This window comes from Peromyscus californicus, unplaced genomic scaffold, assembly GCF_007827085.1.
Source record: "Peromyscus californicus insignis strain IS unplaced genomic scaffold, ASM782708v3 Scaffold_7__1_contigs__length_154581171, whole genome shotgun sequence".
NCBI classification, from domain to species: domain Eukaryota; kingdom Metazoa; phylum Chordata; class Mammalia; order Rodentia; family Cricetidae; genus Peromyscus; species Peromyscus californicus.
The window spans coordinates 11,440,258-11,458,173 of NW_026294595.1; the positions used below are offsets into that span (position 1 = coordinate 11,440,258).

The 17,916-nt window shown below is 53.3% G+C and overlaps 1 protein-coding gene across 7 annotated transcripts in view; it reads right to left on the reverse strand.

Moving 5' to 3' along the window:
• Col5a1 (collagen type V alpha 1 chain) overlaps positions 1-17,916 on the reverse strand; it is a 154,718-nt gene that overhangs the window by 13,446 nt on the left and 123,356 nt on the right. For all 7 annotated transcript variants that reach the window (XR_008215058.1, XM_052724382.1, XM_052724381.1 and 4 more), the window contains exons 43-63: positions 17,504-17,611; positions 16,146-16,199; positions 15,303-15,356; positions 15,115-15,222; positions 14,276-14,329; positions 14,066-14,173; positions 12,773-12,826; positions 11,896-12,003; positions 11,310-11,363; positions 11,060-11,113; positions 9,627-9,680; positions 8,973-9,026; positions 8,298-8,405; positions 8,167-8,220; positions 8,023-8,076; positions 6,994-7,101; positions 5,500-5,553; positions 4,699-4,734; positions 3,241-3,294; positions 2,016-2,271; positions 1,148-1,260 (exon numbers count right to left, since the gene is read on the reverse strand). Coding sequence is in view for 6 of the 7 variants with exons in the window: in XM_052724382.1 (XP_052580342.1) it covers positions 1,148-1,260; positions 2,016-2,271; positions 3,241-3,294; positions 4,699-4,734; positions 5,500-5,553; positions 6,994-7,101; positions 8,023-8,076; positions 8,167-8,220; positions 8,298-8,405; positions 8,973-9,026; positions 9,627-9,680; positions 11,060-11,113; positions 11,310-11,363; positions 11,896-12,003; positions 12,773-12,826; positions 14,066-14,173; positions 14,276-14,329; positions 15,115-15,222; positions 15,303-15,356; positions 16,146-16,199; positions 17,504-17,611 (1,701 nt within the window). In the remaining variant the exon portion in view is untranslated. The remainder of the gene's footprint in view (positions 1-1,147; positions 1,261-2,015; positions 2,272-3,240; positions 3,295-4,698; positions 4,735-5,499; positions 5,554-6,993; positions 7,102-8,022; positions 8,077-8,166; positions 8,221-8,297; positions 8,406-8,972; positions 9,027-9,626; positions 9,681-11,059; positions 11,114-11,309; positions 11,364-11,895; positions 12,004-12,772; positions 12,827-14,065; positions 14,174-14,275; positions 14,330-15,114; positions 15,223-15,302; positions 15,357-16,145; positions 16,200-17,503; positions 17,612-17,916) is intronic.

The window sequence follows — 17,916 nt, forward strand, 5'->3', positions numbered from 1 at the left end:
GCTTGGCCACCAGAGGCTGTGAGTAGAGGGCAGAGCACCAAGATGGGCAAGAAAGGTCTTATTTCAATTCCATCCCCAGCTCTGACCAGATGGAGGGATACAGGACCCATAGAGTAGGTCTCATGTCTCTGACCTATGTGAAGCTCTGGCTTGTCTCTGGGAGTCTAGGAAATCAGGATGCAGGAGGGATGGATGGATGACGGAGCCTCTGAATCTCTCACCCCTGCTCTGTTCCTGCAGCCACCAGCAGAGTGTGACCCAAGGGCTAGCTGACACTTATCACTTTTATGGTGTAGTTTAGAGAGAGAAGGGCAACCCCAAGGAGCCTTTATGCTCCCTCCAGCAGGAACTCATTTCCCAGGTGCTAGGGTCACAAGGAAGTTGTGGTGTGGAATACACACACACACACACACACACACACACACACACACACACACACTGCTGTGGCCTCCAGAAAATGGCATGGGAAAACTCTGAGCCATCCCAGGCCAGATGGAGGGACACTGAGGCTGGGGTCAGATATGGAAAAGGCTCATCCTCTTCCTGCCTGTCCTAGGCCAGAGTAGACCTTTCTACAGACTCCCCAGCACATAATTTACACACCCATTATGGGCACACAAATTCCTACCTACAGGACTGAAGTCCTGAAGGCCCACAGGGGTGACTAACTGGTACCCCACAAAATCTCTTTAGTCAGAACCTGGCTTTCTACCTGCAGATTCCTCACACATAACCGTGCGGGGCACCTGAGAGGCCTGGGACCAATTCCACAGAAATAAGCTGGTGTCCCCAGGTTAGGCACACAGCAGCCTCCAGACATCTTAGGCTCTTATCACACTTGCTCCTGAAGTTTTAGGTTGGTCTGGGCTGTGATGCTGCTGAGCCCCAGAAAATATAATCGTACTGTGGGTGGCTGGGGGAACACTCAGGGCAACCAGCCATTCTTCCACGTGCTGCAACCGAGGTTGCACCTGCCACCACATACCTGAAGTACCTCATCTCAGGACCACTTCAGAGCGACTTGCAGAAGAATGCTCTTGGTTCCGAAACTGACTGGCCTCTGGCTTTTAGCCTTAAAGCTGCATACACACAAGAAATCCTGAAGCCCTGGCCCAAGCGGAAGCGGGCGGTTGACACGGGTACTCACCCCCTCAGACTTCTTGTCGGGGAAGACACACGTGGACCCTCCGGCTGTGAAATTGCAGTAGACTTTGAAGGAGTCCCTGGAGCACCCTTGGTTGGGATCGACCCAGTATTCACCTGGATTTTAGAGGCAGGGAGGCAGATTCATGAGAATGGCTCCCCGGACAGTAGCAGAAGCCACCGCAACATTTCAGTCTAGCTGTTAAATGCACAGCCAGGGCCATAAAGCCACAGGCACGGCCTATCCTCCTCATCTCACAGCCCTTTCCTGTTCCTGCGGGAAGCATAAAGCGTAGCAGACAGCCCTGTTCACACAGCCGGGGCGTGCAGCAGACTGTAAGTGTCTGCTGACCTTGATGGGTGGACGACAGAAAGACAAAGATTTCTCTGAAATGAACCTGGAAATTCACAAGGGTGGAGTCAGAAGGAACTGGAATCAGACACCCCTCACATCCTGCAGGAGGAACATGGAAGGATAGAAGACAAGCTAGTTTTGGTTTACTCTCGGTTTGAAGAGAATGAGACTCCACGGTTCTGCCAGTGTTTAAAACACGCTTTCCCCAGCACTGCACATCCTGACAGCAAGCTGCCTTCAGGGCCAGCTAAGGGCACCAGGCCAAATGCGTTTTATACACGGTCCATTTACCACTCACAGGGAGTGTTTCTGCCCCCATTTTACAGATCAGGGGCGATGAGGCTGAGGGTAAGCCAGGAAAATGCCTGGTCAGCCTTGGTGCTCGGCTCCCTGTCTGGCCTCCCCTGACAGTGTAACCGCCTCTCTGATGTTTTTGCAGATTAATAAGGGGTCCAGCCTAGTCATCCTCCCACGGTGGTGAGTGAGTGAGGAGGCTCTGACCGTGGCCCTCCCTCACCGTCTGGGAAATCAGGATGGCAGAGCTGAAGGTCCTTGCAGGTACGGGCGGGGTTCTGCTGCGTGCCCAGTGGCCGCTTCATCTGCTCAATCTCCTGTTTCAGGGAGTTGAGGGAGCCGAAGATCTCCTCCATGCCGTCGGCATAGTCGACATAGCTCTCCCCAGCCCCATCGTCCAGGAGCTGGCTGGCGTCGATGTTCCGCCGAGTCCTGGATGCCTGGATTGGCAGGGGCTGGATGACCTCACCTGGAGGGCCCTGGTGTGCAGAAGAGAGCAGCCATGGGTCGAAGGGGACAAGGATGGCCCTGTGACCCTGAACCAGAAGTCTGGGTCCCTCGGGTTCTGTCCTGGTTGGAAGACAGCTGCCAGCTCACTGTTTTCTCACCTCCTTCCTATATCCTGAACATTCCGTGACCACCCACCTACCAGGTGTCCGTTCCCCCGCCCCCCGCCCAAGGCCCCGCCTCCTCTCCAGAACGCAGTGGCTGAAGGCCTTAGCTTTGTCTGCTGTTCTGTCATACAACAACACACATGCATAATACTCCTATAGAAACATGCCTGAATGCTTATACATGCCTGTTCACACTTATACATATGCATAATATACATATAGAAACACACATTCATGTTCACACATATACATCTAGAAATGCCTACACATTTATACATGCATATTCATGTACATACACATACATGCATAATACACACATACAGAAACACACATGCATATTCACACACATATACATAGAGAAACATGCCTGCAAATTTACATAGGTATGTTGACAAACATACATGCACAATATACACAAATAAATATACCCACACACATGCATGCATGTTCACACATATATATAACATATATGGTACAGACAAATGCACAAGTCCATACTTACAAGCATGAACACAGAAACAAATATTACTTACACATAGGAATATATACACACATAACTATGCACACATATGTATGCATAGCCATATGACACACTTACATAGTCACATATACCCACATACATGTATATGCACATTCCCTCTCTCTCTGGCTAGTAATCCTCCCCAGGGCAAGTCAGTCCCTGAGCTTCATGACAGGCCTGTGACACTCACGGTCCCTCTGCATCCTTGGGGACCAGGCCCTGGGAATGCCCTCAGTCTCTCTGCATTTCAGACAGCAAGCCCCACAGACAGACAGACGCTCCCTCATCTCCCTCCACACTTCACAGATACTCACGGGTGGGCCAGGGAGTCCTGGGTGGCCTGCCTCGCCCTTCGGGCCGGTGGGACCCTGGGGAGAAAGTGACAAACCGGTACTCCGTGACCTGCTGGACCCACTCCCTCCAAAAAGCCAGGCAAGGGGACAAGGCATGTCTCTGTTCCTGAGGCCAGCACCCTCTTCGGCAGGGAGCAAGCCGCCCAGGTGTTTTGGCTTGAGATGGGCCGGGCTCATTCAGAACAGAGGAGACGCGTGTCAAAAGGAAGGGAAAATGCCAACAAACAGGTTTCTGGAAGCATGAGGCTGCATGGGCCACAGCAGGAAATGTAAACCCAGCCCTGGCAGGACTGCATCCCACCTCAACCAGCAGGGCCATTGTCAGCGAGGAAAGGAAGGGCCAGAGAGGGTGACACTGTGGTGGGAACACAGAATAGCTCCGCAACGTGGAAACTAAAGAGAGATGGACACGCTACTCGATCTCGCTGTGCCACCTCTGAGTGTGCATCAGAGGACACAAAGTCATTGTGTCTGTGTGACACTCGCACACCCGTGCAGTTACTGCACTGATGGGTGGTTAGGACATGGGATCAGCCTAGGTGCTCCAGCCAGTGGATAAGGACTCTCTCTCTCTCTCTCTCTCTCTCTCTCTCTCTCTCTCTCTCTCTCTCTCTCTCTCTCTCACACACACACACACACACACACACACACACACACACACACACACACACACTGCTCAGGCATAAAGAAGGCCATCTTGTCTTGTGCAGGGGGACGCGGGGGAGGGGGATGACCAGAGGCACTCTGAAGTGAACATTACCAGAAATATAATGTAGAATAATTTGAACATTAATAGTTCATAGAAAGTAGATGGCAGAGTAGTGATTTCCGAGGCTGGGGGAGGGGGTGGGGGACTGGGACATTGGCAGGATGGAGGATGGGTGATGGGTACCAAACACAGTTACACGGGAGGAATGAATCATGGTGTTCTATAGCACAGTGGGGGCCGGCACATGGACTAGCCTGCTGGGTTTCATGACTATCTAGAGAGGCTGGAGGGCTCCAAACACATTGTAACAATAAAAACACAGAAACGCTAATGACCCCAACTCGATCAGGACATGTCCTATGCACGAAGAGAAAAGCCACAGCGAGACCCATTCTGCGTGTTTGGTGTGTTAGCCCGAGTGTGAAGAGGTTGCAGGGTCTGGCAGAGCTAGCTCGTCTCACTTGATTTCCTCCCACTGCACCCCATGAACAGCAACAATTAAAATAATCCTTAAAAGCAGCGAGCAGCAGAGCAATAGAATCAAAACAAAGAACACCGACAACGCATAGTATGACGAAGAAGAGAGGCGAGGTGGAGGGGACCTCCATGGGTCGGGGTGGGCGTCCAGGTGACCCACTTCCCAGGGGACTTCTCTCCCACCCCAAGGTAGTCTCAGGTATCATGGGCCCCATCAAGGCAGAGTCACTTACCGAAGAGCCTTTAGCACCTTTGGGACCTGGAGGGCCCTGCAGAGAGCAGAGGTCAGAATGTCAGTAGACAGAGGGGCCAAACAGGTCTTATTTTGCTCAGCCTGTCCCCAACTCCCTAAGTGTCCTCTCTGATGGTTGGCAGGAGGAGGGCTGGTTGTGGCTGCCACTCACGCCTCCCCAACCCTGGGAGACAGAGGATGTCTGATGAGATGCCACCCTGCCCACAATGCTCAGCTTGGGAATGACATTTGGACATCAAGAGTCAAGAGAGCGCCTGGTCTACTGAGGGGCCTGGAAGGAGTAGGCTGCTGGACATCCATGGCCATGTGGGCCCAAGGCCCAGCTGACACAGACGTGTCAGAGTGGGCAGAGCTAGGGATATGGGAATGACATTGGGGTGCTGGACCCTCAAAACACAAGGGAGGCCCAGCCCAGGATGCCCAAAGAACATTCTCAAGCCTGGACTAGGCTAGCCCAACTCATGCACACCAGGAAGAGGAGAGCCAAGACACTCCCTCCACTTCCCCATATGCTTACAGAAGGATCTCCATTCTTTGGGAGGGGGTTCAGGTATTAAAGTTTGCCCTTCCCTTCCCCTTTGGCAACGCAACCAGGGGACCAGCCACCCCTCTCCTGCTCCTGTGCCTTGGAACCCCAATGTTGTGTTATATACAAATAATCCCTAGTTCACCCATCATCTCTCCTGACTTCCTTGTGGTTCCCTAGCCTGACTTGTCCATCTCTCTTCCCTCCTTGTATCCACTGGGTCCTCCATCCCCCATGCTCATCCTAGATACATACCGGCAAGCCAGGGGGCCCAGGAGGCCCGAGTGGGCCAGAAGGACCAGTGATGCCCTAGAAAGGACCAGAAAATGCAGGTTACCAGCTTTTAGATACGAGTGGAATTGAGGAAGGTGACCCCTGTGACCCTGCCGTGATTCCAGGCTCCCTCACAGTCTCCTTCCCAGGGACACTGAAGCCCAGCAGGCAGCTGCAGTCATTCGCTCTAGAATTTACTTCACGGTGAGAGCCAATATGTTTCCTCACTGGATTAGACTGATTGATCAGAACACCAGCCACAGGTTGAAATCCACAGGCCCAGCCCTGTGTCCAGGCTGGAAGGAACTGGGAATTAAGATACCACCCCCACCACACACTATGGAACCCAGACAAGTCTGCTCCAACCTCCTGCCCAGCTTGGTGTTAGATCTCACCACAGTAGGCATAGGGAAAGCAGTGAGTACCGAAAGTCTAGTCTGTCCAGCCACAGTTGACAGCCCAGCCTCACAGAGAAGAAAGTGTCTCTCTCCATTGTTAGCTCACAGGGCCTGGGCCTTTGGGTCCCTTGTGTGTCCCATACTTCTCAAGCCTGCACATGGCCAAGACCACAATGTGTGTGGAGAAGTGAGTGAACCTCCATTGCAGAGCCACACAGGTCTAAGAGCGCCACTGAAGCCTGGCGACACGTGGCAGTCAGAGAACTGCCCACGGGGGCTGAGGCAGGGCTCCACGGGGCCTCATCCTTTGATGCCATCTACTTCCAATATGACCTAAAGAGTGGTGTCTACTGTTTGCTCAGTCTCCAGAGGCTACTGTCACCCCCACATCCTGCTGTCTTTAGGGATAGACCTAGGTGTGGGTAGGCAAAGATCCCCAGATGTGAGTGCTCTCAGACTGGGAGTACAAAGTGGGGAATCCCACTATCGTGAGTGGGGATTCCCACGCAAAGACATGTGTGTCTTTTCTCCTGTGCCAAACAAGACGACCCTTCTTTCACCTTGGGGGTCTCCTCCGTTTTACCTCCCACAGCCAAACCAACATGCAGCCAGGGTTTCCTCCACCATGGCTCACCAAGACTGCAAGCTAACCGACTACAGTGGATCCCAGGGGGAGTCTGGGGTCAGATGTGGGCATCTGTGGCAAGGTGGGGGCAGGGATGTTTGTGGTCACTGCTCCACCTCTCTCCACAAGTGAACATGGCTGATGGTCCACCATAGCCTCCTGCCCAGCTAGTCAGATCAGAGGCTCTTGCATGGAGGTGAAGTGGGGGGAAAGATCTGACTGCTAAGGCCTTCTGATTCTGAGGGTCACCACAGCAGTGAGCTCCTGCCTCCACCCAGGACCTGGGGTTGGGGTATTTCTAACTTGTGCCTTGGGGACCTAGCTAAGTCCTGAGCCCCCACTGGCCCCATCAGCAAAGCAAGATTCGGTACTCCATGACAACGAGGACATCCTCCCAGGCTCCAGGGAAACCAGAAACTGCTCCAGGGATGTAATGTGAGTTACTATAGATACCTGTTCTCCTTTAGGACCGGATGAGCCCTGAGGGCCTGGGAGTCCTCGGTCACCCTTTTCACCCTGCTCACCCGGAGGTCCGATGAGTCCAATGAGTCCCGGATGGCCCTGTGAGACAAGGAAGGTGTGAGGTAGCCATGCCGCCAGTGCCCCGAGGCCACCGCACAGCGGGCCAGGTGACCCGGCACACAGCCATAACGCAGGGCAATGTGCCACAGTCAACATGTCTAAGAGGCCACGCGACAAGACGGGTCTCATGTCCCCTGGCCGGTAAGGAACATACTTGAAGAAACACGCAGGGAGAGCCAGGGTATGGCTGAGCAGTAGGGCACTGGACTAGTATGTGTGAGGCCCTGGGCTCAGTTCCACAGCACTACCATCATCCCTGGCACTGAACCCCAATAATAGCCAAAAAGAAGCATACAGGGGTACCCAGACCCAGAGGCCACTGGATAGTTTGCATCTATCTTTTTACTTAGTAAACTTTCTGACTTTTGATAAGCATATATCCCTTTCCTACAAGGCCTGAGGCTAACACCAAATGGAAACTGCAGAGTGCTAAGGATTTATATTCACTTGAACATCTTTGAGGAGAAAAATTCACCATATCTGCCTTATACATCTTTTGGTTTCACGTGAGTTTCTAGAATGTTCTGGAAGGACTTTCAGCTTCCATTATGCTGGTGAAGGGTATCAAAGTGGAAAAGAGTGTCTCTTCTGCCTTCTCCGTGAACAGCTGTTTGTATTGCAAGCTCATTTATTTACAAATAAATCGATGTAAGGAGGAGAAAAGTCACCATCAGTTAATGAAGCTACCAGGGCCTCTAGAAGGCTCTTGTCAATTCTGGGGCTCCTAGGACACCTTGATACAGACATGAGTCTCAAAGCCCTGGGTGTATTTCTCCTTTGTCGATCTACCTCCAGGTCCCACGACAGTCACAGCAGGTACTCGGTGGTGGGTCAATAACGCCTGTGAATGAGTTAATGGTGTTATTATTGCAATATTGGAGTCCCCTGAGTTTATCTTACCTTTTCACCTTTGGGACCAGAGTCTCCTTTGAGTCCAGGGAGTCCTGGAGGACCCTGTAGGAGAAGGGAGAGGAGTCAGTGACTTGTGCCAGAGGTTCCCAATGCCCTGCCTACAGAGACACACTGACATTTCATGCTACTCACCAGTGGGCCAGGTGGACCATCAGGGCCTGGGGATCCTGGGAGGCCTTGCTCACCCTGAAACAGAGTTCCTGGATATGATATGTGCCCCCACCAGCACCTCTCCCTCATCCTAGGCCTGCTAGGCCACTTACCACAGGACCAGGGATCCCACGAAGACCATCGGGGCCAGGCTTCCCAGGGGCCCCTTGGGGGCCAATAGGACCAGTCTTCCCAGGAGGGCCTTCTAAGCCGGCTTCTCCCTGCAGAGGAGGATATGGGTGTTCAGAAGCTCAAGGCACCCAGATCAAGACTCCTGGGGTACTGCAGAGATGCCCCCATGTGTCCTAGATGGTGTTGCTTCCCATCTTTCTGTGAAGGTTGACTTGGCCCAAGCTCCATCCTGTATTATAATATCCAAACACAGCGACTCCCTGACTCCTGCTGATTGTGGTAACTACCACAGTAGGTCACCCACCAGGTGCTGAGACACACAGTACCCAGATGCAGAGCTCACTAAGTCTCAGAGAAAGATGGCAAATGTTCCCATCCAGGCCTGCCGGTCACCTCACTGCAGGAGTGGCTGGGTGTTCCAGTGCTGGGCACCACATACACCACTCAGGTAATGGCCATGCCAGTCTCCTGTGTGTACTGTCTTCCCTCTGTCATAGGTCAAAGACTGGATGTGACCGCACCCTGGCTTCTGCCTCCTTCCTCTGCCTTCTTCATCTCCTCTTAGGCTCCACAGCTCCTCTGTCCTCGGACTGCTCCCTGCCACTGCCCCAGCCTCCCTCAGGCCCACAGAGGTCACAGCCACCAGGGTAACTTACCTTGGCTCCTTTCTCCCCTTGCCTGCCTTCAGGGCCTGCAGGGCCGGGGGGACCCTAGAGAAACAATGTAACAACTGAGACGTGAGCTCTGAGTTTGGAGGCCAGGCCCAGACTCCAGGGAGAGCTGCAGGCTGTGAGGTCACCCTGGACCACTCTCCAGTGTAGGCCCCCATGCAGGGTCCCACGACTCCAGGAGCCTGCAAAGCTTCTGGTGGATCTGGGGATGCCCTAGATGCCTTGAGTATAGAAGGCCCTCTCCCGCCTGTACATTCCTAGGCTCAAACACCACAGTCCAGGCACCCACTAGAGCTTGCAATATGGACATCTGTTCCTTGCCTTGGATCTCCTCTGTTCAGATAGGCTGGTCTAGAGACAAGGAGAGTCCAGCTTTTGAAATTTTTCTCTCCCGTGATGGTATAACAGACGTGTCAGTCATCGGCCATCCTAAATACCCCTGGTCTAGACTCTGCGTCCTCAGAGTCCCCCCCACCTTGTATCACCCCACAGATCTGTGACCTGATGAGTGTGTCCCACATTTCAGGTTTCCATGTCCCCTCCTCAGGGCCATGTGGGGCACCAGGGGCTCCACAAGGGGTAGAGGGCTTTGTACAGGAAACAGCCAGTAAGTGGGGAGGGGTGGGCAGACAGGCTTACCCTCTTTCCTGGAGGTCCAGATGGACCAGGTTCACCAGTAGGACCTGGGGATCCCTGGTTGGGGAAAATAACACAGAACATTAGAAATTTGTCTCATCAGGACACAGGGTTGTGTGGCCCACAGCCAAGGAAACACATGGAGATTCAGTCCTTTCTATGGCCAGCCCTGCATGGCCTCCTCTGTGGTGTGAGCATAGCAAGTCCTGTACCCTGTTGGTGGCACTCAGACAATCCAACTCACATCCCACACTTGCTGCATCTTGAGCACAGGTATCCCCCTGGGGTATGCTTGAGTCTAACGCTCGGACAGTCTGCTCTCCACCATCGCCTACATCTCATCTTCAGGACCAAGCCGGGAGTCCAAGGCAGGGCGTAGGGTCACAGGGGCATGCACGGGACACATGTGGCTCACAGCCTGTGTCCCCAGCCCTTTCATTTTCATTGCTGCCTGTCTCAGATCAGTGATACAAGTCTTTGCCCTTGGCTCAGTGATACGGTCTGAATGGCCTCTGAAACCCAGGCTCATATCAAATTGCCCTTGTGCTGGGGTTGAGAGGAGGGGCCTGGTTATCATGTGGTCATGTGAGTATGCATCAATAGACTACACCCCTGTCACAGAAATGAGCTGATTATAAAAGGGTGATTAGGCCCACTTCCCCTTCCCAGTCACTTTATGACGACATCCAATATATTATCATTATTTAAGACAGGGTGTTACTTTGAAACCAAGGCTGACACACTGAACTCATTATGTAGACCAGAAAGTCTCAAACTTATAGCAAGCCTCCTGTCTCTGTTTCCCGGGTGCTGGAATCAGAAGCATGAGCCACCATATCTGTTCTTGCCTGGTTAAGCCACAGCAGGACACCCATGTGATCAGGCCCCTCTATCTTGACTTCCTAGCCTCTAGCACCCTGAGTCAAACACATTTATTATTTTGTTTTAATGCACCAGCCTGTAACATCATCTCATCAGCAGCAAAAAGACCTAGATAGTCAGTCATCCCTAGGAGCTGGACCCATCTTGGGGGTAAGCTGGAGACCTCTGAGAAAAGCACAGTCCAGTCCAGGAACCTGAGGGGGTCACCTGGTTCCACCCCGAAGAGACCACCTTGCACTAAAGCTGCTCAAGGCCAAGTGGCCTCAGTCACAGGGAGGGGGGCCTGTGAGAGAAGGTGTGCACCTGTTGGGGAGTTTCGGCTGACATTCAGGGTGAGCTCTGGGACACTTTGCAGAGCCCTTAGAGCTTTGTACAGGTCCCCTGGTGGGACTGTGTATGCATCTTCCCTTTGGAGGAAGGGTCTCAGCTGTCATTAGGTCCTTGGGGCTCCTAAGCTCTGGCCATAGTCAAGAGAGACCTAAGTTTGGGCTTCTCATAAAGATCCAAGAATGCAGGGATGCTCCCATCAGGAAGCCATCAGAGCATACACTCACCGTCTGTCCAGGTTCGCCATCATCCCCTTTATCTCCAGGTGGACCATCTTGACCCTGTGGGAACAAGACAGTTGCTTCCACTGGATAGCTCAAGTTCACCCTCCAGCCTCAGTGTATCTCAGATCCTTCCCCAGACCCTGGGCATTGGAACAGGGACAACCTGGAGGGGTGATGGGACCTAAAGAATCCAGGAGAGGGGTAGAAGCAAATTGGGGGTGGCAAGCGGGAGCAGGAATGGATGGACACTTACTGCGGGGCCTGGCTCTCCAGGGGGACCAGGGTCTCCGGGAAAGCCCACAGGACCCTGAGAAGAGAGAAGCAAGCTATCAGCAACCACCTGACACCCCCTGCCTGGCCTACCACAACCCAGGTCACAGGACAAGGGACAGTCCCAACATCTCCAGCACTTTTGACCAGGAGGCCCCTATCCTGAAGAGTGCACAGAAGAGCAAACCCACCCAGGAGGCAGGCATGGAGCAGCAGCCTTCTGCTCTTTTGAGACTAGTGAGGACAGGCATCCTAACCTTACACGTCCACTCTGGTGGCCCCTTCGACTTCTGATGCAAAATGGGGGCCAGCAGGGAAAAGCAGTGCCTTGAGCCTGCAGATCTTTCATCAGGGGCCCTCACTGGCTGCTGCTTCTATCCCATGCCTCCCCACATCCCCTCATACAGCTTCATCAGTAGCAGCTGTGGAAACCTCTCGAGTAGACAGAATTACCCTTGAGACACACAGCATTCACACAGCTGTTCCTAGGCCAGGGAGCACACAACGCAGGCACTACAAAGACTCAGAATGGACACTGTCCAGACACCACAGCATCTAGCATTACTCACAGGGCTGCCTTTGGGACCATCATCTCCAGGAGGGCCTTTGGGTCCAGGGGGTCCAGCAGCACCAGAGGGGCCAGCCTCTCCCTTCTCCCCTCTTTCTCCTTTAGGTCCCTGGAGAGGAAGATGGTTCAGTTCTCAGAGCCCACTGTATGCTCACCTAGAGCATGAAAGGTGCTGGCCTGCAACGGGCCATCCATGCACTCACTGCTGCGTCTCACTGGCAGCCCCTTCCCAGCATCCCCAGGGCCCCAGGATGGGGATGGTACTGTTCTTGCTTCCCATTCTCCATAGCAACTCGGTGTTCCACCAGGCAGGCAAAGAGCCATGGCCTTCTAAAACCTCAAAAGCCTAGCTCAGCTCTAGGTAAGGGCTGGTTCCTGGACAGAAGAAAGACACGGAGGGAGCCCCATAATTTTCAGGCACAGAAAACAGCAGGAAACTGAGATGCCTCACTCCCCCAAGATGTTTCCTAGGCCCAAAGCTACTCTGGGGATGTCCTCTCAGTGACCATACCCAACCTTCAGAGGCCTGGATATTCTCAGGCTAGCCGAGTCAACAGGGTAGCAATGCTCACACTCACGGCAGCCTGTGAAAGGGCCTAAGTACCACAGGTGGTAGTTACTGGTGACCATGAGTTGTGAGGTTATTGCTGAGGTCTGCACATGTGTGCTCAGCCCCACATATGTACACATGCATGCACACAAGCTCAACCCCCACAAGACGCCACACTTTCCCATCATAGTTCTATGTTGTTCGACCCAGCAAGGTCATGACTCATTTCATGGGAGGGGAAACTGAGGCAAGGGTGATGCTTCTGGTCCAGTGCCTTGTCAGTGTTCCCACTAGGCACACCCCACCGCTCCTCCAGGGCCACACTCACCAGAGGACCTCCTTCTCCTGGAAGACCAGGCTCTCCAGGTTCACCAGGATCTCCCTGAGGAGGTAAGTCAGTGTTAGAATGTTCCCTCACTGATGGTGACAACGGACGGGCCATCTGCCAGCACCTGCCTATCCGCCTGCCTATCCTTGGGCATCTGGTGTCCAGGACTCTGTGGGGCCAGGGTTGTCAGATAGCTCATAGGAAGGCAGCGGGAAGCCAATGAGGAATGTGAGAGGCATGACGGAGACGTGTGGGGAGGGGGTGTCGGGGCACTGACTCAAGGCTGTCCCAAGCAGGTGCTCTGCGTCCTGGCACACGTGGAGTGATCAGCCTCCTGGCACACCGGCCACCACGCCTTCCCCACTGTGATAAGCAAGCCCATCGGCCTTTAAGTTGATTTTGTCTTGTCACAGCAATGGGAAAAGTAATTAACACGGGCCATCAGGGCAGAAGCACAGAGACCCGGGGTATTTCCCTGCAGCGCTGAGACAGGAAGAAAGGCCTGTGACGTGGTGCCGAGCAAAGGCAGTGCAGGGGTGAGGCGGTGGGGAGGGGGCAGCAGTGCCTCTAACCCACACCCATTCCTCTCCCCCTTTCTTATCCAAAAGAACAAATGTTCTAGGTATAATGCCCTGCATCAGAAGCAAGTCCCAGGAAGGGCAGGCAGCAGGCTTCCAGCCCTCCCAAGGCCCAAGATGGCCTCCTAAGGCTGTGTTCCCAGCACCCTGTGGAGCTCAGTCTCACAGTGAAACTGTCATGGTGCCCACACACGTATTCACGTTCACACATGTGTATTCACAACCGTACGTGCACATACCCACACACACTCGTGCCCACACACTTGGGCTCACTGTGCTCAGTCAGTCTCAAGGGCCCGGCCCTAACACCAGCCAGAAGGAATAACAAGGCACTGGCTGTGAGAAAGTGCAGCTGGGAAGAGGCGGTCACAGTAAGTTCAATGTGAAGGACTTTCGCCAGATCTGAGTCGGAGGGACGGGAGGGAGTGGGGCTTGGAGGGACAGACGTGTTACTGCTTTGGATTTTGTAAACAGCTGTTACAAATGAACAGTGTCAGAGCTCCGAACTTAGGGACATGAATCTACTTTTAGGTTTCAAGATGGGTGTGATGGGAGTGTCTCTGCACAAACACGCACGCATACATGCATGTGTGTGCACATACACAGGCACACGAGTGCATACACACACACACCACACAGGACTGTGTGTACACATGAACACACTACTTCTCATGTAGCTATGGGGCAGGCACTGTGATGAGTAGACAGACATTACCTTTTCTCCCACTGCGCCAGGGTTGCCGATTCCTCCGGGAGGACCCTGTGGCCCATCAGCACCTGGAGCTCCAGAGGGTCCTCGGGGGCCTGGGGGACCAGGGGGGCCCTAGGAGGAAGACAGGCCATTGAGCAGGATAAGATGTGAACACCCTTCCCCAGAACGTAAACCAGGGGAGCCACGCTGGGTCTCGACGGCCCAGCCGCTTACCATCTGGCCCACATCTCCTGTCTCACCCTTCTCTCCTGGAGGTCCCGGCAAACCCTGTGGACAGGAAACTGGTGAGGCGCTACTCTGTGAGAGACGCACATGGCTCCCACCATGACTGCCACTCCCAAGATGCTTCCCGAAGGCCCCGAAATGTGTTTCCATGAGTCTGCCCCACGGAAGGATTTTTCCTGCTTCCAGGGCTCAAACAGCCGAGGACATAATCAGAGGAGAATGCAGAGATTTATGGGGACCAGCGCTTATGGCAGCTTCCCATAAAACAATAAACCTAATGAGCCGGCAGCAGGGAAGCTTCTGGATAAATCAAGTGCCCACCATATGCCAAATACCACCAGTAACTAAAAATTGTGTTTTCCAAAATAAAGGCCTGTGTTCAAAGAATATTTAATGGCATTCAACATGCCCCATAACATAAAACAAAAGGCTGGTGTACGCTTTACGGTGCACGGCGAGTGTGGGGTTTTACTGACGTCTAGTAGAGTCACGTGGGCAGGAACAGGTAACCGAGAGGACACTGAATGAGGTGGGCTGGGTTGATGGCTGTCACGTCTAGGTGGTTTGTTCAGATGTGGACTTTGTACCCCTTTCTTACAGGTCACCATTTCCCAGGATTCCATGGTAAATGCCAAAGCAAGAACATCACGCAAGTGCGTGCGTGTGCGTGCATGTGTATGTGTGTGCATGCGTGTGTGTGTGTGTGTGTGTGTGTGTGTGTGTGTATGTGTGTGGCTCAATTTCCTCATTCCTAAACAGGAAGAGTGGACCCAGCAAGATATTGGCACCTCTGCTGGGGGCGGGGTCCTGGGAAGCTCCATGGTTACCTGTAATCCCACTGGCCCTGGTGGTCCTGGGAAACCTCTTGAGCCTTCGTCTCCCTTCTGCCCGAACAGGCCTTGCTGTCCACGAGGGCCAGGCTCACCATCTGCTCCCTGGAGGATGGAAGTGAGCATGGGTGAGGACTGGCAACAGCTTGAGAGGTGGGCCTTGCTACATCATTCAACATACTCACTGAGGGGCCTGGCTGTCCAATGGGGCCTTGAGGACCCGTAGGTCCAGGAGGACCCTGTAGGGATCAAACAGAGACATAATTATTTTGGAATTGCAGAAAGACCCCAGGAGTAGGTCGATTCTGTCTCCAGAAGTGGCTGGCTTGTACAGGATATGACTTATCAGAGTTACTCCCCAAATGTGCCAGTCATCAGAGGAACACTATTAACATCATGACACAGGTTGTGGGCTCTGAGAAGGGGGCAAGGCTCTCAATTCAACCATGGTCGAGTTGCTATGGGTAACAGAAGCAGGGCACGTCACTCTGTGCCCTCTCAGCAACAACCACACGGCCCCTCGGACAACAAGGTCAGAGGTCTCAAAGTTCCTAAGAGCTGAGCTAGGGACCCTCACTCACACGCTCTCCTCAAGTGCCTATCACTGTGGGTGCAGGAACAGAGAACCAGAGGCCCATACTGAAGCCTGCTGAGGTCACTTCAGGAGTAATGCCCCAATACTAGTCTGAGGCTCAGATGAGTCCCTAGTTTGGAGGGGGCTGGTGTAGGTGACAGGGCTGCAGCACCCACAACCCAGCATCCCTGAATGTATGAAAGACCATGGGACAATGGACGCTTTGCCTCTGCAGAGCTCTGTGGTCCTCAGGGATGGCCCCCAGGCAGACACGGGACTGGTTATGTTCTCGCACCAAGAGGTTCCCTCACACGCCTGAACACACATGCACGTGGGATATTCTCAGGAAAGAAACCCGACTGGTGTGACCAGGAGTCTGCAGAGCCGGGATCATGGAGTATGAACTCAGGGTCACTCTGCTTCAGCAGTCACCCCAGCACACTCACACTCTTACCTGCTCGCCTTTGTCCCCCTTGCTTCCTTTCTGGCCTGGCTCCCCGATCTCTCCCTGGGGAGGGACAGGAAGGATGCTGTCAGTGGCTGTATGTGCCTTTCCCTGGTCTCACGGGCAATCTTTCTTGGAGACTAACAACAGTTGCTCTCCAGATGGTCCCAAGACTTGCCAACAGAAAGCATGTCCTTAGGTGAACTTGATTTCCTTTCTGATTTTGATGTGTGTGTGTGTGTGTGTGTGTGTGTGTGTGTGTGTGTGTGTGTGTGTGTGCAGGTGCACATGGCCTGAATACATGTCTGTGCACTGCATGTGAGACTCTCTAAGGAGGCCAGACAAAGGTGTTGGATCCCTTGGAACTGCAGTGACAGGCAGGTGTGAGCTGCCATGTGGGTTCTGGGGACTGAACCCTGGTCCTCTACAAGAGCAGCCAATGCTCTTAATCACCAAGACATCTCCACAGTCCCTGACTCCATATCTGTTCCTTTTGGAGACAGGTTTCTCAGTGGCCTTGAACTTGCCTCCATAGACTAGACTGGCCAGCCAGAGAGCCTCAGGGGTCTTCCCACCTCCATCTCCCAGGTTCTGAGATTACAGACACACCACCACACCTGGCTTCTTAAAACATGGGCTTGGGGAGTCAAACTCATGTCCTAATGCTTGCAAAGCAAGCGGTTTATGATGACCCATCTCCCCAGCTCCTCAGTTTCCTTTACGACACTCAGATCATTGCAGAGGTGTTAGTAGACGTGGTGATGTGGCAGTCTGCTGTCCTCTCCAGTGTCTCTGTTGGACTGCCTCCACACGGAGACATAAGACTAAGACTTCCTTTATGCAGAGGTGACAAAGTCAGAAATATCACCAGAGAGCTATGACAAACGGAGAGTGGAGCTGAAGAGATAAGCTGCACAGTCTTTCCTTAATGAAGTATAAAATCCAGGCTCCACAGTAACGGCATCAGAAATAGTAATAAAAACAGAACCTCGATCATTCAAGGGAAGACGCTTAAAAATAGACACAGAGTAAAACCTCATGGAATCCAGCCCCACACAGTCCCAGTCTGAAAGGGTTCAGAAGGGACCAGGGAGCAATTTCTTTAGCTCTGGCTGCGACCTGCCCAAGTCTCAGGCAACAGAAACGCTGCCAAGGAGCCATGTGCTTTCCAGGCTCCCCACACATGCGACAGGTCTTATCTGTTGTCATTTATTTCTGAGCTACTTCAAAATCATCCCCTCACGCCAGGTCTGAAGGGGCACAGCACTGCTCTGCCAGCTGAGCCCTCTATTTCGTACACGATGCTGTTTAAAACACTGCCCGCACTCACTGCCTGCCTGACCACGTGCATTCCTGCTTCTCCATACCTTATCTCCATCTTCTCCAGGAGGACCCACGGGGCCGGCTGGACCAGGGAGCCCCACAGGACCTTGGAGGCCATCTCGGCCAGCTGGGCCTTGTGGACCTTTCTCACCCTAGAGAGAACAAGCAATTCAGACTCAATATGGCTTCATATTGGGTACATCACGCCACCACTTCTCACCCCAGAGAGAGGCCCTGGGGCAGGAAGCTGGGGGTGTGAGGGAGTGGTTAGGACCATCACGGTCTTAACGTGCCAGGAGGGGCATGGAGGTGATTTTTCCCAGCTCTCAATTCTGCATGGCCGGCACACTGCTGCACCAGAGTCACACTCAGAATACTGTACAGAGTAAAACATCATCAAATCCAGCCCCACAGAGTCCAGTATGAAATGGTTCAGAGGGGAACAGGGAGCAATTTA